The sequence below is a fragment of the Camelus ferus genome, chromosome 32 (assembly GCF_009834535.1).
Source record: "Camelus ferus isolate YT-003-E chromosome 32, BCGSAC_Cfer_1.0, whole genome shotgun sequence".
Classification (NCBI taxonomy): domain Eukaryota; kingdom Metazoa; phylum Chordata; class Mammalia; order Artiodactyla; family Camelidae; genus Camelus; species Camelus ferus.
The window spans coordinates 2,697,091-2,724,597 of record NC_045727.1 but is presented as its reverse complement, the minus strand read 5'-3'; the positions used below and the strand labels follow the sequence as shown (position 1 = coordinate 2,724,597).

Genomic DNA, 27,507 nt, shown 5'->3' with positions numbered 1-27,507 from the left:
GCTCTGATCTCTTGTTCTGTCCCTCCCTTGGAAAGCTTACTTTTACTATCCACAGCTCCCCACCCCTCTTTTTTTCTTTTTAAACTGGTCAGCAAAATGCTTTGTCAGAACCTAACATAATGTCTGCACGAAACAGCCAGTGGCAATTACAGTGTTTGAAAATAGTTGTTAGGCAAAGAAATATAGCTAATAAATCATCCCAAGGAAAAATGCACAACCTCACTGGCAATTAAAGAAATGAAAGTTAAAATAACCCTGCCATACTATTACATACTGTCTAGACTAGAAAAATGTGTAAAAATGATGGACTGTGATATTGGCAACACTGTGAGGAAAGAGGCACCATTACCTATCGCTAGCCATCTTGGCAATTAGGTAAATCCTCCCGAAGAACCATCTAGAATTATGTTACAGAAGCTATCAAACTATTTTCTGACTAATTCCACTTAAAGACTACTATTAATTTAATAGATAGCTGGTACAAGGCATAGTACTTGGTACTTACTTTCAAAAAAATGTACATGTGTTTTCACAACACTCCTATGATGGAGGTGGGTATCCTTATCTTCATTTTAAATATCACCAAACTCTTAGGTTCACAAAAGTTAAGATACCCAGAGTAAAAGAGCACGTGGCGGAGCCAGGGTTCAATCTCAGACCTCTGGACCTAGGAAGAGCTGCCCAGAATACTGCATTGCCTCCCACTTCAGAGAACTGCCTCCAAGAAAATGATACAACTGGGGCAGGGAAAGAAATTTACGCAAAAATATACATATCAGTGAAATTATGACAATTATTACAAAGGAAAAATTGGAAAATGCGCACAGGAGACAATCAAGTGTAAATAGGCCCAGCACACAATAGGCTCTCCATAAATGCTTAATTAAAAAAAAGTTTTGCCGCCGGTATAGCTCAAGTGGCAGAGCACATGCTTAGCATGCATGAGGTCCTGAGTTCACTCCCCAGTACCTCCTCTAAAATGAAATAAACCTAATTAACTTCCCCCACTGCCAAAATAAAATGATTAAATAATACAATCATAAGTAAATAAAATGTTAGAAAAAATTTAAGTATAGTTGATTTACAATGTTGTGTTGTAGAATCTAAAAAAAAAAGACAAAGGAACTTATTTACAAAACAAACAGACTCGCAGACGTAGAAAACAAACCTATGTTGGGGGTGGGGCAGGAAGGGGGTGGGAGGGATAAGCTGAGAGTTCGAGATTTGCAAATACTAATATATAAAAACTAGATAAACAACAAGTTTATATTGTATAGCACAGGGAACTATACTCAGTATCTTGTAGTAACTTATGGTGAAAGAGGATATGAAAAACGAATATATGTATGTTCCTATATGACAGAAATATTGTGCTGTACACCAGAAATTGACACCTTGTAAACTGACTATACTTCAATAAAAATATATTTAAAAAAATACAATGTTGTGTTAGTTTCAAGTGTATAGCAATGTGACTCAGATGTATATATGTTCTTTTTCAGCTTATTCTCCATTATAGGTTATTAAAAGATATTGAATGTAGTTCCCTGTGCTACTCAGTAGGTCATTATTGTTTATCTGTTTTATGTATAATAGTGTGCATATGTTAATCCCAAACTCCTAATTTATTCCCCCCTCCTCCCCCAAGTGCTTAATTTAAAAAAAAGCAATTCGGTGAAAACGGGATCTGGCACTTTAAAAGTCAGAGGCGGGTAAAACGGAGAAAAAGGAGGCGGGTTAAGAAGCTGACGTGAGAAGCCTCTTGCCTTATTTAAATAAGCATGCGTAAAGGCTCGCCCTCGATCCTCCGCCACGTTCCTGCATTCAGTGCGCGTGCGCTGCCGGAACCCGGAGGCGGCTCTGGGCTCCGCCCGTCTATTTAGGTGGGTGGAGACGGTCGCGTGAGTTCGGTGGCCCTACATTCTCCCGCACAATTAACCGGCCCCCTCCCTCTCCGCTTCCTCTTGCACATGCGCGTACGTCAGCACTCGACAGGTCGGCGAATGGCTCCTGGAGTTGCGCCCGCGCTGTGGACGCCTCTACCGGAAGTGGGCGGGATTGCGTTCCAAAGCCAGAGGGCGGAGGGAGACAGCGCGGCAAAGGCGAGTGTGGCTGAATGGAAAGCTCAATTTGGGGACTGTCGCAAAGGCCCTGCTGCAGAATTACTGAGCCTAGAAATGTAGAGGCCAGAATATGATCAAAAGGAGCTTGATTTTTGATTTTAGAAAAATTTTACAAGATTATTCTTGTTTACATGTGTGTTAAATAAAAGTTTTAGGGAGAAAGGATTTCCCCTAAGTTTTATTTTTCCCCATGAGTTCTTGTTTCTAAAAGACTTCAGGGCGCCATAAAGACACATTTTGGTGCCTCATATGTGCACAGGTTGAAAACAAGTATTATCAAAATATATATATATATATATATATATAGCACACGTTCTCTCCTGCTTAAAGGTAGGTCCTAGTCAGGAATCCTATTCAGGAAATCATTAGAAAGAAATGTTGAATACGAGCCAGAAAAGAAACAAACCTGCATAGAGGTAAGTGTGATTTTGTGTCGTAAAAGTTATAAATGTTTTGGAAGTCCCCTGTGTCAATTCAACTTAATTCCATAAACATTTTGTGGAAAACATCTTTTTTATATGTACACTGTGTTGGATACTGGAGATTCAAAGATGATTATAATTTAGCCCCAGCCCTTGAAGAGTTCACACTCAGAGGGAAAGGACGGCGGGGTTTATGTATAGGAATAGCCGGGCAAGGTCTTGGAGGTAGACTTGATAGTGGAAATTGACTCTAGAGAGTGCCTTGACTAAAACGGAAGGATGACATCAAAAACGGTGGGAGATCGTGCCCTTTGAACAGGGCGGGGTAGACTGGGAGTGAGGAGGTCTAGCTGCTAAGCTGAGGAAAGTTGGATCCAGGTCCAGTGGCCACAAGCCGTTGTGTTTTTATGAGCTTGGCTGCTGGCAGGGAATGAGGCAGAAGGTGACTTTTTGACCACAGTGATTGAACGGGGAGAAGTTGGGGAAACTGCCTAAGAAAGTCAAGCTGGCAGGCAGCAAAACCTCTGAAAATGTCAAGTTACAAATCCTTCTTAAGGGTGTAAACAATGGGGAGTAAAGGAAAGGTGGTTCTTGGGTAGCCTTAAGAAGTTGCTCAGACACTTAGGGGGCTGGGAGAAGAGCTTTTCTCTTTTGGGTAGCCCCCTTGTCCATAAGCTGTTTTTTCCTTGAGAGATAGCATCTTAGAAGGGTCCTAAGCCGAGAATGGACCTGTTGTAAAAAGAATAAACTGTTTCATAGGTACCTCATAAAGAACACAGAAACAAATGAAAATGCAAACAAGGAAACCTTTATGTGGATACAAAAGACAGCAGTTAGTACAGTCCTCTCCACAGGGGAGTCACAGGGCCTCATGTTCCAAAGAACCTTGTGCATGGTGTTTTGCTGGCGCCCTTTTGAAATTCTTAATAGTTTTTAAATAAAGGACCCCACATTTTCATGTTGCACCAGGCGTCACAAATTAAGTAGTCGGTCCTGCCTCCCCCTTCCAAATTTTCTGTTTTTTTTTTCTCTCTTTCCTGTGCCTACTCTTCTTTTCCTCTCTTCTCTCCTCTTCTGTTTTTCCCTCTTTGCTTCCTATTTTCCTTCCTCGGCTTCTCCCCCCTCCCTTAAGGCTGAGTTTAAGTATGCTGTGGCCTTGTAAGCCTGAAAACATGTTCTTGTTATGTTTGAGTTCCCCCAAAAGAGGTTGAAATCCTAACCTGACACCCCCCCCCGTACCCCCCACCTCGTGACTGTGACTGCGCCCTTATTTGGAAACGGTCTTTGCAGATGATCAAGTTAAGATGAGGTCATTAGGGTGGGTCCTGATCCAAAACGACTGCTGTCCTTAGGAGAAGGGGACATCTGGAGACAGAGGCACAGGAGACAGCCAAGTGAGATTGGAGTGACTTGTCCACAAGCCAAGGAACACCAGGGATGGCAGGCAAACCAGCAGAAGCTAAGAGAGAGGCATGGGACAGGGTCTTCCTCAGAACTTCCGGAAGGAACCACCCCTGCTGCCACCTGGATCTGAGATTTCTGGCCTCCAGAACTGTGAGACAATAAACTTCTGTCGTCTAAGTCACGCAGTGTTTGGTACTTTGTTACGACAGTCCTAGCAAAGGAATACAGCTCCCAGGAGGTCCTTAATACTTAATAAATACTCACTGAGTAAATGGACAGCTGAATGAAGGCCAACTTTATCATCTCTGGCTCTTCAAAAGATGACAGAAGAGCTATCAAGGTAATAACTTTGTCCAGCCTTTCAAGTCTGCTGAATGAAAACATTCCCTTTCTCCAACCTACTTCATTTCCTCCAGTGACATTTTCCCTGTAACTGATTGATGCCCACTTTGTCCTGTGCCTCAGACATGCCCCGAGCCCTGATAACAGAGGCAGGTGGAGTGGCTGGCTCTGGTGCCCTGTGGTGGACTCCACTGGTTGCTGCTGAAATTCAGCACCTCTCTGGCCCACCCCCTCCTCCTTGATGGCAGATCTGCGAGTAGGTTAGCTTCCCTTTTGTCGAGGGAAAGTGAACCCCCTGCTCCAGGGCCAGGGGGCAAATCATAATTGGGCAAACCTTTTCGATAAAGATAGTAAGTATTTTTTTGGCTTTGCAGGCCAAATATTCCGTTTCAGATACATTTCATATGTATGTATGTGAACTTCTGAAATGTTGAGTGAACTTGAGATTATATTGCAAATAATATGGATCTCATCCACTGCTCAAAATGTTAGGCCCTGTTTTAGTTCGTTCAGGCTATAACGAAACATATACCACAGGCTAGGTGGCTTATAATAACAAATGTACTTCTCACAGTTCTGGAGGCTGGAAGTCCGAGATCAGGGTGCCGGCACGGCCGGGTGAGGGCCCTCTTCCAGGTGGTAGACTTCTGTTTTCACATGGCAGAAGGGACTAGGGAGCCTTTTGGGGTCTCTTTTATAGGAGCACTGATCCTATGCGCAAGGGCTCTGCCATCATAACATATTCACCTCCCAAAGACCCCACCTCCTAACACTGTCACATTGAGCATTAGGATTCCAACATGTGAACTTGGGGTGGGGGGGGCAAACATTCAGAACAGAACAGACCCTAAATATAAGTCATCAATAAGAAAACCTCACAGTCCTGGGTACCATTCCAAAGAAGGGTTCTGTATGACAGATCCAGTCCTGTAGCCCAGATGGTGTCAATTAGCTTTTGCAGTAGAAGAAGCAGCGGTCTATTGTGGGGGACAGACAGCCATACACACTCCTTTAGCTCACTCCGTTGTGGGTTGACTGATGTGGGCTGGCCTTGGCTGGGGCAGCGCTGTACCAGGTGTCTCTCGTCCTCCCTGTGGGATCAGCATGTAACTCAGGAATAGCCTCCTCACTGCAATGGCAGGTGTGCAAGGGTAAGTCTGTTCATTCAGGTGCTTTTTGAATCTTTGGTAGCGTTGACCAAAACGGGCCTCACGGCCAAAACCCAAATGAGGAAGTCGGACGGACACTTGCCTGGGGAGTATTCAGTGCTCTGTTGATCTGGTTACAGTGAGTCCTTTACAACAAAGTTTTCTATACAACGAGATACAATCTGAGGTTCCTGTGCTAAGGTGTGATGAAAAGAAATAAGCAGAGCTGCAAGTCCCTGCCCCGGAATGTACCGGACACTCTGGACAGCTGATACGCTGAATCTCAGTCTTCTTATCTCTAAAATACACAATAAGAGCACTTACCTCTCAGGACTGTTATGAGGATTAAATGAAATACTGTTTGTGAAAATGTACTGTGAACAACAGCGAGTCCCCTGGTAGGTGTGTGGAAGTTGTATAAATGGTGATGTTTGCACTGTTGTCAAACAGAGCAGAGAACTAAGCGGTGCTGAGCGGTTGGTCAATTCTTTAAAGTGTTCTTTTCTGGCAAGTGGTGCTTGTCTTCCCATTTCAAACAGACCAGAAGCAGCTTTCATGAAAACCCACTTCGATTTTTTTTTAAGTCACCAACCATACATATGAAATACACTTTTAAAGATATTTTGAAAACACAGGAGGGTCGAACTCTTTTAGGGAGTGTGAACCACGTTGGGAGCCAGTTAGTTGTGATCTGGTAAAGCTGAACATGGGAATAACCCTGCATCTGGTGAGTAACCCCTGGTCATGTACCAGGATAAATGTACACGAATACCCTTTGCAGCACTGTTCTTCCAACCCGAGGCAGGAAATGGCTGACTGTTCCTCGGTGATAGTAGAGGTAAATCCTTTGTGTACTTTTCATTCAGCAGAACATCACAGCAGTGAAAACCAACAGATGACAGTCCATGCAATACAGATGAGTCTTAAAAACCTAATACAGAGCACAAGAAGACAGGCGTAAAAAACAAACTAGAAACAAGCAAGCAAACAAACAAAGTGTAATTTCACTTCTGAAAGTTCCAAACTAGAAAAAACAGATCTATGTTTTGTAGAGATGCAAAGGTAAGTGGTCAAACTATAGGAAGGGCAAAGAAATCACCATAAAAATTCGAACGGTGGTTACCTCTGCAGGAAAGGAAGAGGACTGCGATTGGGAATCGGCACACGCAAAGCTTCTCTGGGCTGTTGATGTGCTCTTCCTTGACCTGGGTGGCGGTTACATAGGTGTTCACCTCCTAATTCTTTGTTAAATTGTACGTAATTTTTTTTTCTCTTTTCTGTATGTGTATTTCACAAATAAAAATTTTCTTTCCTTCCTTCCTCCCTCCCTCTCTTCTCTTAAAAATTTCCCAAGATAAAAAGTAGGAAAAAATTAAGTGGACATGTAGCATGATGCTTTTGTCTTTTTCATTCTCTATTCAAGGCCTCTTTTCACTTGTTAGTGACACTAACGGTGGGTGCGAGGGTTGCGGGGGTGGGGGCCGGCATCAGCCTCTGATTCCTTCAACTGAGAAATGAGATTTAGAGCTTTACTTAATCATAACAAAATTCTTCTAGGCAGAAATAATTGGGAAGTCTTGTGTTATTAATTGGATATGGCTTTCCCTTTGAAGGTCTTAGATCTCTTTTGTGTGATGTAATGTTTAACACTGTGTACACCGCCTGCGAACAGGAGCCCGGTCTCACATTGCTCATAATTGTAACCCCACTGCCTGGCGTGGTGCTTGACACAAAGGAAGTGTTCAAAATATATATTATTTATGACACATTAAGATGTCACCTGTCAGGGAGGGTATAGCTTAGTGGTAGAGCGCGTGCTTAGCATGCACAAGGTCCTGGGTTCAATCCCCAGTCCCTCCATTAAAAAATAAATAAAATAAAAATAAACAAACTTAATTACCCCCCCCACACACAAAAAAGATATCAACCTGTCATAAAATTCACTCTCTAAAGTGTACAATTCAGTGGTTTTTAGTACATACAGAGTTATACAACCATCACCACAATGTAATTCCAGAACATTTTCATTACCCCAAAAAGAAACCTTGTGCCCATTAGCAGTCACTCTCCCTTCCCCTCATCCTCATTCCCTGGCAACCACTAATCTACTTTCTATCGCTTTGGATTTGCCTATTCTGGACATTTCATATAGATAGACTCATGTAGTATGTGGCCTTTTGTGACTGACTTCTTTCACTTAGCATGTTTTCAAGTTTCTTCCATATGGTAGCAGGTACATCATTCTATTTTATGGCTGAATAATATTCCATCGTATGGCATAACAGATTGTATGTGTCCATTCATCAGGTCATGGAAATGTGTGTTGTTTCCACTTTTTGGCTATCATGAATAGTGCTGCTGCAAATATTTGTGTGGATGTATGTTTTGTTTTCTCTTGGGACTACAGCTAGGAGTGAAATTGCTGGGTCAGATGGTAACTCTATGTTTAACTTTTTGAGGAAGTGCTGAACTGTCTTCCAAAGTGGCTGCACCATTTTACATTCCCATTAGTAATGTACGAGGGTTTTAATATCTCCACATCTTTGCCAACATACTTCGTTATGTGTCTTTTCTCTTTAGCCATCCTAGCGGGTATGAAGTGGTGTCTCATTATGATTTGATTTGTATTTCCCTAATGACTAATGATGCTGAATTCAATATATACTTGTTAAGTGCATGAATAACTGTGTAGGTTTCCAGATTAAATAGCTACACCAAATTTTTTGCATTATTTTTTTTAAAATTAATACTTTAGTTGTTTTCTGGTATAAAATTAATACATGCTCAAATGATTAGCCCCAAAAGTAGGATAGCGTTTACCTTAGGGGAAAGGGAGAGAAAGTTATGATCAGGGAAGGGGTTCTGGTGATATCTAGGGCGATGGCAATGTCTTACTCTTTTGTTGTTGTTGTTGGTAATGTCTTAGTTACACAGATTCTCTTTATGACCATTATTTAAACTCTACATTATATATTTTATGGATTTTTTGTGTATATGTCACAATAAAAAGGTGATATAGTCTCATTGTTGAAAACACAGAAAGTGAATTTTTGTTTTATTAAAGACAAAGAACATTGAACTATTTCTACCATCCCGGCTCTTGTGAGTAGATTTTTTTTTTTTTTTAGTGATTTTTTTAATTGAAGTGTAGTTGATTTACAATGTTAGTTTCAGGTATACAACAAAGTGATTCAGGTATACATATACATACATGTATTTTTTTTTCTTTTTATGTTTTTGTTGGTTTTTTTGTTTGTTTTTTGGGGGTAGGTAATTTAATTGATTTTTTGATGGAGGTACTGGGAATTGAACCCAGGACCTCATGCGTACTAAGCACGCACTCTACCACTGAGCTATACCCTCCCTCCCTTTTTAAATTTAATATTATTTTCTTTTAAATTTTAAAATTTAATGAGAAACATCATTGCTAACATCCTGCTATAATTACTGCACGGATTGGAATATGAGGAGAGACACACAGACACCAGATTCAACACACTTGACTGAAAGTCTTCCTGAGCATTGATAAAAGCTTCACATGTTGGAGAGAGAAGTTGTCCATGCACACAAAACCAGATTTTTTTTTCTGTTTAATTTTTTTTTTCAGTTTTTTTTAAGTGAAAGAAAAAAAGACTTAATCTTTGTTGAGCAAGGTTTTTTTTTTTTTGCCTTTTGTTGGAAGAATGAGAAATTCTGAGAAATTGCCAGCAGGTGGCACAATGAAACAAGATTTAATCTTGCAGACTCAAAAGCAAACCAAACCAAGAACAAAAAGCTGGCAACACTTCCCCTGGTCACTGGAAAACATTTTGGTGAATTTCCCACTACCTACAATCTTCCTCTAATATCTGTCATCATAGAGAAGAATCTGGTAAATATGACTTCATTGGGGGAACTGACAGACCCAATTCTTCAAATGCATTGAATAAAGAGAAAACTATAGAAAATTTCTCCCTTCTGCTTGACAGAGGGCCTTCAAAATAACAGGGTTGCCTGGGACCCAGGATGTAGGGCTTTTTGTGTCTGCAGCAAATGAGGACAGCAGAGGTGTCTGGTGATAAGTACATGTCTCAAATATTCTTAGATGAATTAGGAAGTATTCAGTTTCTAAATCTTTATCAATCACTTCCTTCCACTCATGTCTCATTGATAACAGCCATTGAAGGTTGGGTAAGTTTTCATACTTAAAGACATTTTAATCTGGATACCAAGCCAAAAAAAAAAAAAGAGAGATCAACATGCTTGTCATCCCTGTCATTAAGATACACTTATCTGGAACAGGGTTGGCCTCATGACTGGGAGAGGATGGTGGTGGTGATGGGAGGTTGGTTACATATGAGGAGGAATGATCAGATAAGTAATTATACTAATGATGATGGGGGCCAGGTTTCTCACTGTTGGGGAGGGGAGTAGTGACTCTGGAAAAGGGAAAAACTAGAACAAACCCTGTGGATTGGAATTGGATATTGGTGTGAAGTCATGGTTTTTAATATTTATAGGTAGCGTTATAACCAAAGTGTAAATGTGTGCAAGTATGTACGTGCACACATACGGGCCCTAGATCTGTCCCCTGAGAGAGGAGAGCAATGACATCCCACAGTGATGAACACACACATCTAGTATCCAGAACTTGGTTTCTAAGTGCCATTCTCCATCAGAGGGAACCAGGGATGCTTAGAGAAATGGCTGATGTCAGAGTTGGTTTAGGGAAAGTGTAAGACATGCTTGGAACATCTTTTTGTGTTAGAAAGTAAGGAAATTCTCAATGTTCATAGCAGCGCTACTTACAATAGCCAAGACATGGAAGCAACCTAAGTGTCTATCAGCAGATGAATGGATAAAGATGAGGTATGTATATACAATGGAATAAACAAGAATGAAAATGCCATTTGCAGCAACATGGATGGACCTAGAGATGATCATATTTAGTGAAGTAAGCCAGACAGAGAAAGACAAATATCATATGTTATCACTTATATATGGAATCTAAAAAAAATGACACAAATAAACTTTTTTTACAAAATAGAAACAGTCTCTCAGACATAGAACACAGACATATGGTTACCAAATGGGAGGGTTAGGGGAGGGATAAATTAGGAGCTTGGGGTTAATAGATACACACTACTTTATATAAAATAGATAAACAACAAGGTCCTACTGTATAGCACAGGGAACTGTATTCAATACCTTGTAATAACCTATAATGGAAAAGAATTTAGAAAAAGAATATATATATATATATATATATATATATATATATATATATATATATATGAATAACTTTGCTGTACAGCAGAAACTAACAACATTGTAAATCAACTATACTTCAATTAAAAAAATTTTTAAAATACCTTATGATAGCATTCATGTGTGGAATCTTAAAAAAAAAAAGATACAAATGAACTTAACTACAAAACAGAAACAGACTCACAGACATAATAAATAAGCTTACGGTTACCAGGGGGAAAGGGAGTGGGAAGGGATAAACTGGGAGTTTGAGATTTGCAGATACTAACTACTATATATAAAATAGATAAACAAGTTTCCTCTGTATAGCACAGGAAACTATATTCAATATCTTATAGTAACCTATAATGGAAAGGAATATGAAAATGAATACATGTATGTACATGTATGACTGAAACATAATGCTGTACACCAGAAATTGACACATTGTGAACTGACTATACTTCAATTTAAAAATGGAAATAAATGGAAAAAAAAAAACCAAAAAAAAAGAAATGAAGCCAGAGACAAGACAGCTACAGGCAGCAGATCACCCTGGGTTGGATCCTTTCACTGTGAAGGACGCCACTGGCTTGGCACAATTGGAAAACTTGAATGGGGACTGAGGGTTAGAAGGCAGTAACATATAAGTGTTAATTTCTTGATTTCAATTATTGTACTTTGGGTGATTAAGGGAATATTCTCGATTGTTGGAAATATCTGCAAATTGTATATATGATAAAGGACTTGTATCCAGAATATATCAAGAGCCCTTACAAATCAACAATAAAAAGGGAGATATCTCAGTTTAAAAATGAGCATAGGATTTGAATAGACATTTCTCCAAAAGAAGACATAAAAATGGCCAATAAGCACATGAAAAGACACTCAACATTTTTAGCCATTAAGAAAACGCAAAATCAAAACCACAGTGAAATACACTTCAGACAAAACCACAAGGACAGCTAAAATGAAAAACACAGACAATACCAAGTGTTGGCAAGGCTGTGGAGAACTTGGAACCCTAACACTTCATTGCTGAGGATGTAAAATGGTGCAGCCACTTTGGAGAACAGTTTGGCACCTCCTCAGAATGTTAAATAGAGTCACCATCTGACCCAGAAACTCCATTCCTAAGTGTAATATAAAGGAAAAAGAAAACATGTCCTCATAAGAACTTGTACACTAAAAGCAAAACAAGAACAAAACAAAACTTGTACACCAATGTTCATAGTAGCTTTATTCATAATAACCCAAAAGTGGAAACAACTCAAATTTCCATCGGTGGATGAATGGATAAACAAAATGTGTAACTCCAGTCTGAGTCTGAAGGCTTGAGAAGCAGGAGGACTGATGGTGCACATCCCAGCCCCAGGGCAGGAGACCGATGTCCCAGCTTAATGGGTCAGGCAAAGAGAGAATTCTCCCTTCCTCTACGTTTTTGGCTTTTTTAGACCGTCAGCTGATTAGATGAGGCCCCCTTATATTGGGGAAGACAATCTGCTTTCCTCAGTCTACTGATCAAATAATTTCTTCTGGAAACGCCCTTGCAGACACACCCAAAATAATGTTTAACCAGGTATCTTGAGTACTGCGGGGCCCAGGCAAGCTGACACACAAAATTAATCATCGTGATAATAAAGCTCTTACTAAAAATGCGTATATATTTTACTCTTCAAAACCGTCAAGGTCATAGAAAAACAAGGAAAGGCTGGGATACTATCACAGACCAGGAGAATATGCAGACATGATACTTAAATGTGGTGTCAGTTTGAATCCTGGAACAGAAAAAGGACACCAGTGGAAAGACTGGTAAAACCTAAATAAAGTCTTTTGTTTATAGTCATATACCAAGTTAATTTCTTAGTTTTGATAAAGGTGTCAATTGTCAACATGAGGGGAAAATGAGTGAAGAATATATAGGAACTTGGTATTATCTTTGAAGCTTTGCAAATCTAAAAGTAGCCCAAAATAAAATGTTTATTTAAAAATATATATATATATAAAGTTAGTGCTTTCTGGTGCTTAATAATATCAGGCACTTTATCTCCATCATCACATTTAACCCTCAGAACGGTCCTATGAGAGCAACCCCCAATTTACAGAGAAGGCCAGATTGGGGCTCAGGGTCCCACATCCGGCAAGTGGGAGAGCTGGGATTTGAACTCAGGTCTGTCTGACTGGGCCAAGTCAATCACACAGCCCGAGCCAGGACTTTACAGTCCCAAGTCAGTCCAGTAATGCAAATAACTGAATAAGGACATAAAGGACATTTTGATACTTGACAAGTAAATATTAAACAAATGAATTTTAATAGATAATACTCACTGTTTACATTCTAAACCCATCAACAGAGTTTAAAAGGTTTAAACATTTCTACCGAACACCCGAACAACATTTCAGGAAAAAATAGATTCCATCAGTTTATGTTACTACTAAATTCACCCAGTCTTTTTCAGGGTACACAAATGGTCATATAACTACTCAGTATATACACATTTTGGGCTCCACTTTTTTTACTTCACATGATTTAATATACCTGTTTACAGGTACCCATTTAGTTCCCATAATCATTTTACAGCCATATAGTATTACATGAAATAGACTGTAGCTTACTTAACCATTTCCCTGTTGTGGGGCATTTGGGATGCTTCCAGCGTGTGGCTGATCTGAAAAGTACTGCTATAAACATCTTTGCACAAATTGCTTGTTATAGTCTTTGGGAATATTTTGAGCAAGGACGTTTGTGGGAAGCAGATGAAGGAAAAGTCCCTGGAATTTTCACTTTTCTCTGGGCAGCTGCTCTTCTTCTTCTTCTTTTTTTTTTTTTTTTTAGAATTGGCTCTTAGCATCCTGCAATGCATAAGTAATACAGCTACTAGAAGCTGGATGAGCTGGGGAGGTCCTTTCACCTCTCTGCACCTTGGGCTCTTGCTAGTTCAAGTGTGGTCTGAGGACCGGTAGTATTGGCTGGGAGCTTGTAGAATTACAGAAGCTTGGGCCCTTTGTAGGACCTACTAAATCAGAATCTGCATTTTAACAAGATTTCCAGGAGGTGGTTCATAAGCACATTGAAAGCTGGAGAAACTATGCCTTAGAGTACTTACCTGTCCAAAAGGGATAATAAAGGTCCTTCCTCATAAGGTTATTGTGGGGACTTAATGCATTAATACATATACGTGGAGGAGGGAGGGTATAGCTCAGTGGTAGAGCTCGTGCTTAGCATGCACAAGGTCCTGGGTTCAATCCCCAATACCTCTGCTAAGATAAATAAATAAAAACCTAATTACCTCTTTCCCCACTCCCCCAAAAATACTGGTAAATAAATAAAATTTAAAAAGAATTTAAAAACACATATACATAAAGGACATAGAAGAACAGCAAGCACACAGTGAGTCCTATGTGTTTGCTACTTTTATGATGCTCCCCAGCTGAATGAGCAAATTTTCTGGCTGGTAGGTAGAATGCCTTAAAGAGAACAAACAGGAGAGATTTCCCCCTGGTGGTGTGGGCAGGTTGGGGAGGATAATCTTGCAACACAGGTTTTAACTTATCATGGTCAAAGTCCCTAAGAAGAGGCAGATCCAGTCTCAGGAAGCTGATGAGTGAGTCTGAAAGCGCTTTGGGCAGAGTCCGGGACAGGGTGGCAGGTAAGATCTGATACTTCTGGCTCCTAAGCAGCTACGCTGATGGGAGTGGCCAGCCCGTGCCATCTACAGAAGGGCTTGTAAATAATGCACGTGGAGTCCTGACCCCACAGAGAACAGTTCCTAAGATTTGCAACCTGACCCCTGGCCAGCCTGCAGATAAGGTGCATCCGCCCAGATCTCCATGGGGTGGGGGTGGGGGGGCAGGGCCAGCCTCTCCTGCCCAGGATTGAGCAGTTGCAAGCGTAAGTGAAGGGGGATCTTCCCAAATCCTCTGCTTGGTGACACTTTATTCATCCTTCAAGGCCCTGGGTTTCCTTTTTGATTCTACTAAACCCGATTCAATAAACCATTTTGTTTTTTCACCATTTGAGTGATTATCTGGTTTTGCAAGCTTCATGTCACATATCAGGAACCTCAGACTCAGCTGTTTCCAGCCTACATGAAGGAGGCTAGGGCAATACAATTGAGCATGGTAGGGACTGTGGCAACTGATAAGCCTCATGCGAAAGAGACATCTGTTCCTCTGTTCCAGCACATTGTCAAGCAGGAACATGAGCCCAGTGCAGCAAGATCTTCCCATTTTTCAAGAGAAAGTAAAAGTCTGGATTTTTCTGTGAAAAGCTTTTTTTTCCCCTTAATTTAAAAACTTCCACATAAATGTTTAAAGCAGCTGTATGCATAATCCACCCAAACTGGAAACATCCGAAAGGTCCCTCAACCTGTGAATGGATAAACAAACAGATCTATCCATACGATGAAATACACTCCGCAAAGGAAAACGAATGAACTAGTGATACACGCAGTGATCATCCAAATCTCCAGTGCTGACTTCTGCTGGCCAAGAGGCAGGACCAGATTTCTTTTCTCACCTGAAACAACAACAAAAAGGAGAAAATAAATATGAAATGGTATTTCTCATTCAAGACACTGGACATCCGTCAATGGAAGACAGTCATCCCTGAGAGACAGGAAACGAGTGGAATTAGTCCTGTGATTGCCCAATTTATTGTCTGGAGACAGTTTCTAGGCCATAGTGCAGGGGCGGGGGGGGGGGACCCCAGGTAGAGCCTGGAAGGCCTCCTGAGTTGAGAAAACAGAGTTGGGAGTCACCGAGTTTGTGCTACTTAACCCAGTTTGTGGTTAGGGCAGCCCTAGTAAACTAACACAGGTGTCATTTGAATTAAGGCAAGAATGATGAGTAAAAGGCAACCATATGAAGACTTAGAAGGAAGAATGGTCCATGCAAGAGCAGGAAGAATAAAACCTGTGGCTGGAGAGTACTGATCCAGGGTGTGAGACCGGAGATGTGTCTGGAAAGCTAGGCAGGGTAAGATCTTGCAGAATCGTGCAAGGTAGGGGAGGGAATTTGGATTCAATTAGCATTGAGGTCGTTGTGTCATTGAGCGACAGAAACAGCTGTCAAGAGAGTCACCCAGGGTCTTGGAGGGCAGGATCTAGAATGTATTAGTTGCAGTAAATAATGACAATGTAAGATGAAAGGGCCCTCTCTGTACTTCCCCGCCCTGCCAGGCGACCTTGCTGGATGGTCAATGTCAGTTCTAGCATTCCAGGCCGTCGGCTGGCTTTGGCTCAGGTCGGGCAATGCCAAGGGGTGATGAGCTTTCACCTCCCTCCAATCGCCTTTCTTCCTCCCGACCCCAGACACCCCGAACACACACAATCTAATTAAATAAGCTCTATAAAGGCGGCTTGCGGACAAGTTCCCCAACCCAACTAGGTAAGAGAGAGTCTGGAAGCGCAGAAGCATTCCCAAGAGGGCAGCAACGGCCCCGGCCAACTCCTGCAAAGCTGCAGTAAACCCCCCGCCAGCACGCCGCGCCGCGCGCGCGGGGGCGGAGCCAGGGAGGCGCGTGCGCATGCGCGGGACCTGCCTCCGGGAGAGGGGGGTGGGGCGGGCACTGGGGCGGGGGCTGTGACGTCAGGTGCGCGCGTGGCTCCCGCTGCGCAGGAACAGCTGGTGCCTCGGAAGGCGGCCGGCTAGCTGAGTGGCGTGGGGTGCTGGTGGCCCGCCGCGCCACGCTGCGGGAGCCGCCGCCGCCTCGCACCACTGCACCATGTCCGGCCAGCTGGAGCGCTGCGAGCGCGAGTGGCACGAGCTGGAGGGAGAATTTCAGGAACTACAGGTAAGACCGGGCCACTTGGTCCCGAAACTCTGCTACCTGGCGTGTAGTGTATTCCCCTTCCTGCTTCCCCAGCCCGGGCGGTGGGAACCATCAGGGCCCAGAGCGTGTCCCTGGCTAGGCCCTGGGGGCTGGTGGTCCGCGTGCGCCAGCCCCCTCCCATCTCCCAGTACTTCAGTTCTTCATCCACTTGGGGCGCCGGATCGAAGCCCCCCATTTCCCCGCCCTCGCACCGGCTCTTGGCTTCGCTCACCTCCTTCGCTGCAGAAAGTTGGTCTGTACTCTCTGAGGGAAAGTATCAGGCGTGTCCATGTTGGGGAGGCCTGAGGGGACAGGTAGGTTACTGGGAGGACTAAAAGAGTAAGCCCAGCCCCCATCTCCTCAGGGGTCTCCCCTAACCCCCCCGCCCCCCGCCAGCTTTTGGCAGCTCAACTCCCCCTTTACTCTGGCGGGGCAGCCCTCTCCTCTGCAGCTTCATTTTGGGAGATGTGCTTGGAAGCCGTTCTCCCAGAGCCCGTAGGCTTGGCTTAGGGATTAGGGACCCCTGTTCTCAATCTTTGGGGCTCCTGTGTCTGTGCCCGCCTGTCTGACGCTGCTGCAGGCTGAGTCTGGCGTTGTGGATGACATCTGTCACTTCTGACAGCTGGGTTGCCTCCCTCAGTGATAGAGGCTGCTCCCAGCCCTCACCCGTTTGGCCCAGAGCCCGACACGGGGTGGGGTGAGGGCGGGTGTAAGAGAGGCCCTTTGAGAGAATGGCATTGCCGCCGTCCTGGCAGGAGTTGTTCGTGATAGAAGGTTCGCAGAGCCCTCAGCTACCTACTCTGGTGACTAGAGACACCCTAGGAAACCTTAGGGTTGGCCAGGAGGAACACCTGGGCCATTTTTGGAGCTGGAGCTGTTCCCTCTCTAGTTCTGGGATAGTGTTTGTTTTCCCTGGAGTTGGGCTCTGTTTGCCTGAAATCACATGGAGCACCCCCAGCCCATTCTTATCGCCTGGAGCCATGACGTTTTTCCTGTCCATGTAGCTCTTGTCTGCAGTCGGTTGGCCTCTTGCAGTGTCCAGAGAAGGGAAGGGGAGCTTGCCAAGGGTGTCTGTGATGGGTCTTTCTGGACATGAGACAGTGCATCCCAGTGAATAGAGACGGGGTTCTGGAGAGACTGAGCAGGGGGGAGGTGCTGTTTTTGGTATGAGCAGAGAGTAAATACCGAAGGATACTTTCTTGGCCTGTCCAGCGTGATGGGTTGGTGCCCTTTACTTCAGGTCCACGGCTAATGTCCCACCCAGTTCCCAGGACCCTTCTGGCTCCACATCCATGGAGAAGACTCAGCCGCTTCTTAACCCTTAGCCCTGCTGGACTCTCGGGTCATGTCCAGCTGTGGAGCCATGGAGGGTATTAGGGTCAGGAGTAGGAGAAGAGTTTTGCTGTGTGGGGCTTTAGTTCATAATTCCTTCCCCTTGCCCTGCCTTACACTAGAAGGAGGAGGAGTCTTAACACTTCAGAGCTATGCAATTAATGAAATTAACAGCAATTAGATAGCTGGTCTTGGCAGGTAGAGGTTACAAAGGAGATGTTTGATTTGTTGTCATGTTCCTACTTGGTGTCTCTGGAGCTCAGGTGTGTGAGGGACAGAGAGGAATTGGGAATTAATCCTGGGTTTTGTCCCCTGGTGCACAGCAAGGGTTATACAAAGGCTGATCAGGTAGAAACCGTGATGTTGGCTGCTCAGTCCTTCAGCAGTGGAGGAGCTGGAATAGACTGGGTTCAACTCTGGAGAACAGGGATCTTGCTGACCTCAGGCTTTGGTGGGCAGCTGCTGGGTCAAAGGCCAGTGGTAGGTGGAAGGCCACAGAGTCCCCTGGGGGTCAAGCTCATAGACAGAACCACTATCTACATCTTCAATTCATGGATGAGGAAATGGAAGCTTAGGAATATTAATTGACTGACCTGGGGTCACTCAGCTATGTGGTGGTAAGGTTGAGACTAGAACTGAGTTCTCTGAATGTTTAGTTCAGATGTCATTGTGTTGGGAGGTTCCTCTCTCTCTTCTCAGCCCCCTAACTCCCATAATAAATATGAGAGCTCTGAACTCCTGAGATGAAAGTCTCTGGAATATGTATATAATAAGGAGGGTGTACATTGTTACTATGTATGTGTTGGGCAGACTTTCAGATATAAGACATTTGTTGGGGAGCAAGGAGGTCACAACATGTAGGCAGGTGGGCAGACTGGAACTCGAAAGGTTAACAGCAGAAAGGGTCTTTTTTTCCTCACCAGAAAATCCCAGTCTATCTTAATTTTCCTATATCTGCTTCAGAATCTGGGATTTGTGGCTTTCACATTCATACCTCTCTGACCTGTCTTTCTTGGGATGATGTATAATGTCTCTGTTTTACCTCTCCTTCCCTTTTTCCAATCAAGGGAGAAAAGGGCAAACTTGATTTTAGACCGTAGAGATTTTGAAAGGCCTTTGGAATTCCCCCCCACCCCTAAAACGTCCATAATCTCTGGGACTTTCTAGAGGAAAGGATCCATTTTCTTTTGACTGGGATTTGCATCTGCCAGGGCCTCCCTGGACTCAGAGGCAAGGTCAAGTCTCCGTGAGGACTTTGGTTTTGGCTAGTTGGGGTTTCAGTCATGCGGGTGAATTGAGCGTCAATCTGAGACAGCGCATCTTTGGCCTTGTGGCCTGTGGTATAACCACAGAAGGTCACTTACAGACATGGTGACAGGTGATTTAATGAGCGTTTCCTGTCTTGCATCTCTGGAAACCTGACCCTGTCCCTCTGCACCCAGGAAGGAGGTGGCCCTAAGAGGCCTCTCCCTAACCCTGACCTCACAGAAATTAGGGGCCTGGTAGGCCATTGCAAAGATTTTTGGCCTTTTTTTGGGGTGGGGAGCTTTTATTACCAACGAAATGGGTGTCCCTCTGGCTACCGTGTATAGAATAGACACGAGGAGGACAGGGTGGAAGCAGGTAGAGCAGTATTATTTTACTAAAACCCTATGAAACAGATCTCGTTATGCCTATCTTACAGAGTGAAAAATATACCCCAAGCCACATGGCTTATAAGTACTGGAGTCAGGAGTCAAATCCAGGCTGTTGAACGTCAGAGTCTGTACTCCTAACCACCACCCAAGGCAGGTCTGTGCCCGGTGTACTCATCTGTTTCTCTTCCATCTTGCATTGCTTTATGGGCCTCTTTCCTTAGAAGTGGGCTGTGCAGAAAAAATCTCTGGACGGGGAGTCAGGATTCCTGGGTCCAAGCCTGAGCTCTGCTGCTATCTGGCACGTGACCTTTAGCAAAGAGCCTCTCTGAGCTTGAGTTTCTTTATCTACAAAACAAAGGCCAACAATAATAGTAGCAACAGTAAGAGCTGACTGTATGATACATGGATTATTCCATTGAATTTAAATGACATCTTGGCTTTATTGATAAGGAGACTAAGACTAAGATATTAAGTAACTTGAAAGCTGTGGAGGCAGAATTTGTACCCAGGCCTGCTGTCTCCATAAGGTACTTTTGGAGTTCCTAACACAGTGGGCTCCAAAAGTATCCTGAGACCCTTTGCTCTAGAAGGAAACTTTTGGACCTGTGGAGTCTCATTTCACTTGTAGTGTTTTAACATGATACGCTAGTCAGGATTCTTAGTTGCAAGTAGCAGAAACCCAATTCAGCCAGCTTTAAGCTCTCCCCACCAAAAAAAACCCGAGTTAATTGGCTCATATATTGGGAAGTCCAGTGGCAAATGGCTTCAGGCAAGTCTGGATCCAGGTGTTCCAGTGATGTCTCTCTGTATGTGTGTCTCTATCTCCTCTGTCAGCTTCATTCTCAAGCAGTCTCTCCCACATTGTGGCAAAGATGACCATTGGCAGCCCCAGGCTGACATCTGCCAGCCTATCAAACCTCAGAAACACAACATCTTTTTCCCTGTAACATCTTTTTCCCTTTTTCCCTCCTCCCTAGCAGGAGTCCCAGGGCCAGCTCTTATTGACCTGACTTGGGTCATGTGATTATCCCTTATTTAACCAGACCCTGTGGCACTGAGTGGCTGGGTTACGGTTACATGTCTACTCCTGGAGCCCAGGACTTGGTTCAGTGCTGCTCAAATCACATGAAATAAGAGTTGGGGAGGAGTGGTCCCATGAAGGAAAAATCAAAATACTGGTAGTAAAATAAAATAAAATAAAATAAAATAAAATAAAATAAAATAAAATAAAAAAAACAGGGAAGGATGCTAGACAGGCATCTTTTTTGGGGTAATAGAAGCAGTCTATGTCTGTGATTCTGAAACTGTTTTAAGGCACCTCCAAGGAGCTGCAGCAAGCTCATGGGAGCACTGGGGGATAATTTAAATTTTCAAGGGAAACACAATGACATCTGTCACACACCCCTTAAACTACTAACTTGGAGGAGTTCACAGCTGTACATTAGGTTATGCTATGTTCTTTTTAATGATGTCATATCTTTGTGAAGTTGGATTTTTGGTGGTCTCTGATTAAAATGAAGAACTAAGTGAAAATTGGTTTGGGACAAGAAATGGGGCTGGCAGGGTCCAGTCTAATCCAAAGGTTTGAGGATTTGTGCAGGGCCTGACAGGCACTCACATCAGTAGATAATTTCGCTTACTTCAGAATGAAATAAAAATACTTTTGCCAACTTCTGTGTATTATTTTTTCCCAAACGACTACTAAGTTATTAGGACATAAATACTTTTCAATTATTTGGACTAAGGACTCTGCAAAGTTTATTGGGACACTAAGGGTGCAGTGAACCTACGAGTTTGGGAACCTTTGGTTTATGTCCTGATTGTAGTGGTGATTACACAACTCTATATATTTGCCAAAAGTCATTCAATTGTTCACCTGAAAATTGGTGGATGGATATGTAAATTATCCCTGAGTAAAGCTGATTTAAAAAAACCAGTACTGGCTTGTTACATATATCTCATCCCCTAGCTCTTTCTCAGCTAAGAAAACTAAGAAGTGGCAGACTCTGGATATAAAGTCTGTCTGACTCTACAGCCTAATCACTTAGCCATTGCGTTATGCTGCCTCCCAGATGCCTGACACACATGCTAATACTCCCATTTACTGCTCCGATAACAGACATTACTAATCAATCCTGCACATGACTCAGAATCTTTCCCAATATAGAATTGATACAGTTTAGATCAACTCAACTTGCCATCCTTAGTAGTATTTCCATGGCAGTGAGTCTTAGTTAAGTATACTGGGCATTCAGGAATCTTTATTGAAAGTTGGTTCCTTGGAAAGGGAACTGTGTAAATGCAATCACTTGAAAACTTACCACCAGCCACAGCTATAAGTCACTACATTTCGGTGGTGGCCATGGCTCTGTTGCAGTGTACTGTGTTGCGCACCAACTTGCAGTGCTTCTAGGCCAGAGCTCTGTCTGAAAATGCCACTTGCTTCCATTGCCAATAATTCTTGCACTAAATGTTGATTCAGGAGTTGTGTCAGCCAAGTTGTGTTAAGAGGGCATCTCCAGATGTTTCACAGCCGTGCTGGGACCTGAGTCATTAACCTCATTTTCCCACTGGGGCAGATTGTGGGGCCTCAGAGGACAGGAGAGGCAGCAGATCTCCAGACCCTCCAATGGAAACTCGCTTGTTTGTGTCTTCTGTACGCGGTGTAAAAGGATGGTAATTAGGCATGTAGGAAGGAAGCTATGGGCATCCCAGCTCACAGAGCCAGTGTTAGTGTCTGTCTGCCTGTCTCTCTCTCTGACCTATTCTACATTTTTATAAGTAATACATATCCACATACTTGCAAATTCAAATAGGAGACAGATATAAGAATTCTATAACAGCTGAAAACTGGAAACCTAAATGTGCATCAGAATGGATGATTCTACTGATGATTCGTAGGGCAGGGTACGAAGAGCAGAACATATAAACTAGAGCTACATGTATCAACATGGATAAATGTTTTAAAAAGAAAAGCAACATTAAGTGAAAAGTTGCTAGAGGTATATAGAGTATGACATGTATAGTAAACTTAAAAGCATTCGAAACAACACTGTGTTTTGCTTATTCTATGTATCTTTGTAATACAAATGTAAAGACTTGCAAGGGAGTGCTTGAGGCCAGATTCAGTGTAGTGGAGATTTGGGCAGAGCCCTAGCGTTATGCAAATGACTCTTCCACATGGGTCTCACTGAAAAGAGATTAAAGAAGGCGCTTTTTACAGAGGTGTGGCAGTTTAAAGGTAAGGCCCCTGGAGCTGGAACCAGTCCTAACCATGAAGGGACAGCTTCAGGACAGGAGTTGCAGTGGTCGAAGGCTACAGCAAAGCAGGGAGGAGGCAGGAGGAACAAATACCCCAGCCTCTCTCTCTCCTCTCGCCCCCCAGTCTTCTGTCCGGGCATCCCATTGGCTAAACCCAAGTAGGAGGCAGGGCATGGGAGCCCAGGAGATGCAGTTCATAGGGGTCAGCTTGCCAGGGCACAGGGAAAGACAGAGGTGATCGGGGTGGGCTGGGGGCCAACATAAACAGCAAAGGGTTCCCCTCTTTGGAGGGAGAGGATGGGAATACCACCTAGAGGGAATATGTATGGGCTTTCAGCTCTGCAGTATTATGTGTTAAGCTGAGACTGAGAATGTGGGTGTTAACGATATGTTTATTTTCTATTAATTATATGACTTTCTGTCTTTTCCAATATGCCTGAAGTATTTCATAATAAAATGAGCAGGAGACCAAAAAGTAACCTAACAGTTCCAAAAGGCTTATTAGAAAAATATAAGCTCACCTTCGGTCATTTCTGTGATTATGACCGTGCAAATATCATTTACTGAAGACCTGATCAGTGTGTGATGCTAGCATTTTATCTCTTTGAGATTTGGATTACATTTATATAGTTAGCACTTGATTCTTGACTGGCAGTGTTTGCCACATAATTATCCTCTTTTTTCTCTCCACCTAAAGCTCTGTCTTTAGATATTTTATCAAGTGTGTCTCTTTTCTTTGCTTGGTCTTGAACTAGACAGTTAGGGGGTTGGGACTTGCTTTGTGCAGCAGAATAGCGTCCTTTCTTCCCCAGCTGCTTGTCTGCTCTGGTGCCCCCAGCACTCTGGGTTATTTTGGAGGTAGCAACTTGAAGTGGGAGTCAGTCATGTTTAATAAGCTGGCGCTCCCTGCATAGTAGGCAGAGACCCGACTCTCAGTCTTTGGTGAGTTGTCTCCCGTGCTCCCATCTATGACTGCCAAGTTTAGAAATAAAAATAGTGGCTCGGCATTTTGGCATTTTCTTTGAAAGTTAAACATACATTTGCCATACGACCAGCAGTTCCATTTTTAGATATCTATCCAAGAAAAAGGAAAATATATATCTGCACAAAAACTTGTACATGAATGCTCTTGGCAGCATTATTCATAGTAGCTCAAAAGTGGAAATAACCCAAATGTCCAACAACTAGTGAATGAATAAACCAAATGTGGTATAAATGCTGAGTAGCAATGCAAAAATACTAATACGTGCTACAACATAAATACACCTCAAAACATATGCTACATGAAAGAAGCCAGACACAGAACCACATATATTGTAGGATTCCATTTATATGGAATATCTAGCAAAGACAAACCTATAGGGACAGAAGGTGGATTAGTGGTTGCCAGGAGCTGGGAGGAGGGGAGAGCTGGGAGTCAGTGCTGATAGACACTAGGGATCTTACTGGGTGATGGAATGTTCTAGAACGGAATGTGGTGATAGTTGTGCAACTTTGTAAATGTATAAAAATCACTGAACTGTGTCCTTAAAATGAGAATTTTATGATATGTAAATTATACCTCAATAAAGTTACTCAAAAAAATAATGGTTTAGGTTCTTGGTTTCGTAGAAAAACACCCAGTATAGTTGCTCAGAGATATACAGTTTTAGGTGCCTATTTAGTTACTAGCTTGATGAAGGATTTATTCAACCAGGCTCCAACCAAGTCCTTATTTTTGGCATCTTTAAGATGACAGTGCCCAGGGCAAGTGCTTGGTAATAACGAGTCCAAGATTTATGGCTTCTCTTCTTACCTATTGTGGTTAACTCTGCCCAGAAGGAAAGTTCTATTTTTTTGGCAAATTAATCTAGATTCTGCCACCTGCCTCTTCAGTGAAGACATTCAACCCATACCGGCAAAGCCAAGCAAAATAAAACAGCATTTGTTTGCTTAGATTAATTGGGAAGTCAGAGCTGTACCACCTTCTGGTATAAGCTGATCCAGGGACTCAAATGAAACCATCAGGGCTTCATTTACCTCCGTCCTGTTTCCTCTCAGTTGGGTTTGTTCCCGGGCAGGGCAGCCCCATTAGCTCTGAGCTCATATCCTGCTACCTTCAAAACCAGTGGAAAAAGAGTTTCCTTTTTTTTTTTTTTAACCCCCAACAGTTCTGATAAAAGCCCCACAGCTGGGTTTCATTGGTTTTGAATGCTTGTCCCTGAATCAACCTGCCGGATCAGGCTGGTTGCCTATAGCTGGGTCATTTGCCCTGGAACCTGGGGCCGGGTCAGCCCCGCTACTCCTAACCAGATCTCATGGACTGAGGGTCGGGGAGGCATGGATCTCCAAAGAAACTATAGGGGCACTAACTAGAGAGGAAATAGCTGCCTGGCTGGCAAAAACAACAGAAGGCTTCCATCTGGCAGCTAGTTCCATTCGACGCCACAGGGCCAAGGCTGAATGGATGAAGGCAGGATTGAATTGCCTCAGTGTGGCTCATCCTGTTCCTGGAAGAAAGCATCTCAAAGCACAGGTCCAGTGGAGGGTCTGCTGGAGACATCCTCGTGTGCAGAGGGTAGCCGGGGACTCCGAGGGAAGACAGGAATTGTATCCCCCCACCTCCCAGAACCCCGCCATGGACAGAGAGCATCAAGAGACAGCTGTTGCACAACATGGATGGACCTAGAGATCGTCTTTCTAAGTAAGCCAGAAAGAGAAAGAAAAATACTACATGATATCACTTATATGTGGAATCTAAAAAAAAAAGACAAACGAACTTATTTACAAAACAAAAATAGACTCACAGACATAGAAAACAAACTTTAGTTACCAGGGGAGAAGAGGATGGGAAGGGATAAATTGGGAGTTCGAGATTGGCAGATACTAATATATATAAAACAGATAAACAAGTTCATACTGTATAGCCAGGGAACTATAGTCAGTATCTTGTAGTAACTTATGGTGAAAAAGAATATGAAAATGAATATATGTATGTTCATGTATGACTGACATTATGCTGTACACCAGAAATTGACACATACTAACTATACCTCAATAAAAACAAACAAACAAAGAGGGAGAGCTGTTGCAAAATAGTGCAACCTCAGTGGAAAATGGTATGGCAGCTCCGTTAAAAAAAACAAAACAAAACAATTAAACATGGATTACTGTATGATCCAGAAATTCCACTTCTGGATATATACCCAAAAGAATTAAAAGCAGGGACTTGAACAAATACTTATACACCCCTGTTCATAGTAACATTATTCACAATATCCAAAAGGTGGAAGCAGCCCAGGTGTTCATGGACAGGTGAGTGGATAAATGTGGTACACACATACACATACAGTAGGATATTGTTCAGCCTGAAAAAGGGAGGGAACTCTGATACGTGCTGCAGTGTAGATGGACCTTGAAGACATTATGCAATGTCTTAACAGGCCAGACACAAAAATGTAAATCCTGTATGATTCAACTTATATTAGGTACCTAGAGAAGTCAAATTCACAGAAATAGAAACTAGAGTGGTGGTTGCCAAGGGCTGGGAGAAACAAGAAATTGAGTTATTGTTTTCGGTTGGGATGATGAAAAAATTCTGGAGATGGATGGTGGTGATGGTTACACAATGATGTGAACATACATTTTTTTAACTGAAGTATATATAGTCGGTTTACAATGTTCTGTTAATTTCTGGTGTACAGTGTAGTGATTCAGTTATACATATATATTCCTTTCATACTATTTTCATTATAGGCTATTATAAGATATTGAATATAGCTCCCTGTGCTGTACAGTAGGATCTTGTGGTTTATGTATTTTACATATGGTTGTTAGTATCTGCAAATCCCAAACTCCTAATTTATCCCTCCACCCTCCCAAGAGGTGAACATATTTGATGCCAGTGAATTGTACACTTGAAATGATTAAGATGGTAAATTTTATGTGTATTTTATTACTCTCAGAAATTTTAAAAAATTTTAATGATTAACATGGTAAATTATATGTTATATATATTTGACCACAGTTGAAAAAAGAGAGAGAGACAGCGGTCTGGAAAAAAGTTAGGATCCAAGAAATGAGTTGATAACTTTTCCTGCTGCTTGTCCGACTGGCACGAGGTGGAATCAGCAGAGACTGGGCGTGGGCAAGAAATGCCCTGGGGATGGAGAGCGCATCACACTAAGGGTTTTGTTTCCAAATCCCCCAACGCACGTTCCCTCATGGCTGGCAAATCCTGAGCCTGGAGCCGAAGGTGGACCGGATATGTTTTCTCCTCTATCGGATCTTCCCTGGGAAGTGGCTCTAGCCAGTGGCAGAGAGACAGAGAACTCTCAGGGAACAGGAATGACTCTGTATCCCAGGGGACAAAATTATGGAAAAGCCCATGGACCTCCCCTTTCTCTTCAGTCTGATGCCTTAGAACTGGGCAGAAAATATCACCTGTAGAGTGTTAGGAAAGTGCCTATAAGAAAGTCAATGGGCATTGAGCATTGGTGAGGTGTGGGCAGCTGCCCTGTGCTGTGGATGGGAGTGTAAATTGGTACAGCCACTCTGCAAACAGTTTGTCAAGATCTGTTAAAACTGAAAACAAGCCTGAACGCTCTGACCCAGCAATTCCACTTTTCTTCCACAGAGAGATGCTTGCATGTGTGCCCAGGGAGGCAGTGCAAGGATAACATTCAGCGTTGCTTTGTTAGTTATCCTCAGAGACTGGAAACAACCTAAATATCCAGTGACAGGAAAAAGGCTAAATAAACTGTCACGTGTCCATACCATGAAATACTGCACAGCACTAAGAACGAAGTACGTCTGTATATT

The 27,507-nt window shown here is 42.9% G+C and overlaps 1 protein-coding gene, 1 long non-coding RNA gene and 1 other non-coding gene across 4 annotated transcripts in view; 2 read left to right on the top strand and 1 right to left on the bottom strand.

Moving 5' to 3' along the window:
- The first annotated feature begins 1,774 nt into the window (after positions 1-1,774).
- On the top strand, positions 1,775-4,867 carry LOC116660948. The gene is made up of 3 exons (XR_004316654.1): positions 1,775-1,883; positions 1,986-2,539; positions 3,898-4,867. It is a non-coding gene; the product is annotated as an uncharacterized LOC116660948 (long non-coding RNA).
- A 3,863-nt stretch (positions 4,868-8,730) lies between these two features.
- On the bottom strand, positions 8,731-8,802 carry TRNAT-AGU. The gene has a single exon. It is a non-coding gene; the product is annotated as a tRNA-Thr (tRNA).
- Positions 8,803-16,247: 7,445 nt separating this feature from the next.
- The window catches only part of TMEM120B (transmembrane protein 120B), a 40,154-nt gene continuing 28,894 nt past the window's right edge, over positions 16,248-27,507 (top strand). The window contains exon 1 of one of the 2 annotated variants that reach the window (XM_032471505.1): positions 16,248-16,459. In XM_032471505.1, coding sequence (XP_032327396.1) covers positions 16,391-16,459 — 69 coding nt within the window. In that variant the 5' untranslated portion in view covers positions 16,248-16,390. The remainder of the gene's footprint in view (positions 16,460-27,507) is intronic. The other variant, XM_032471504.1, reaches the window with a different exon arrangement.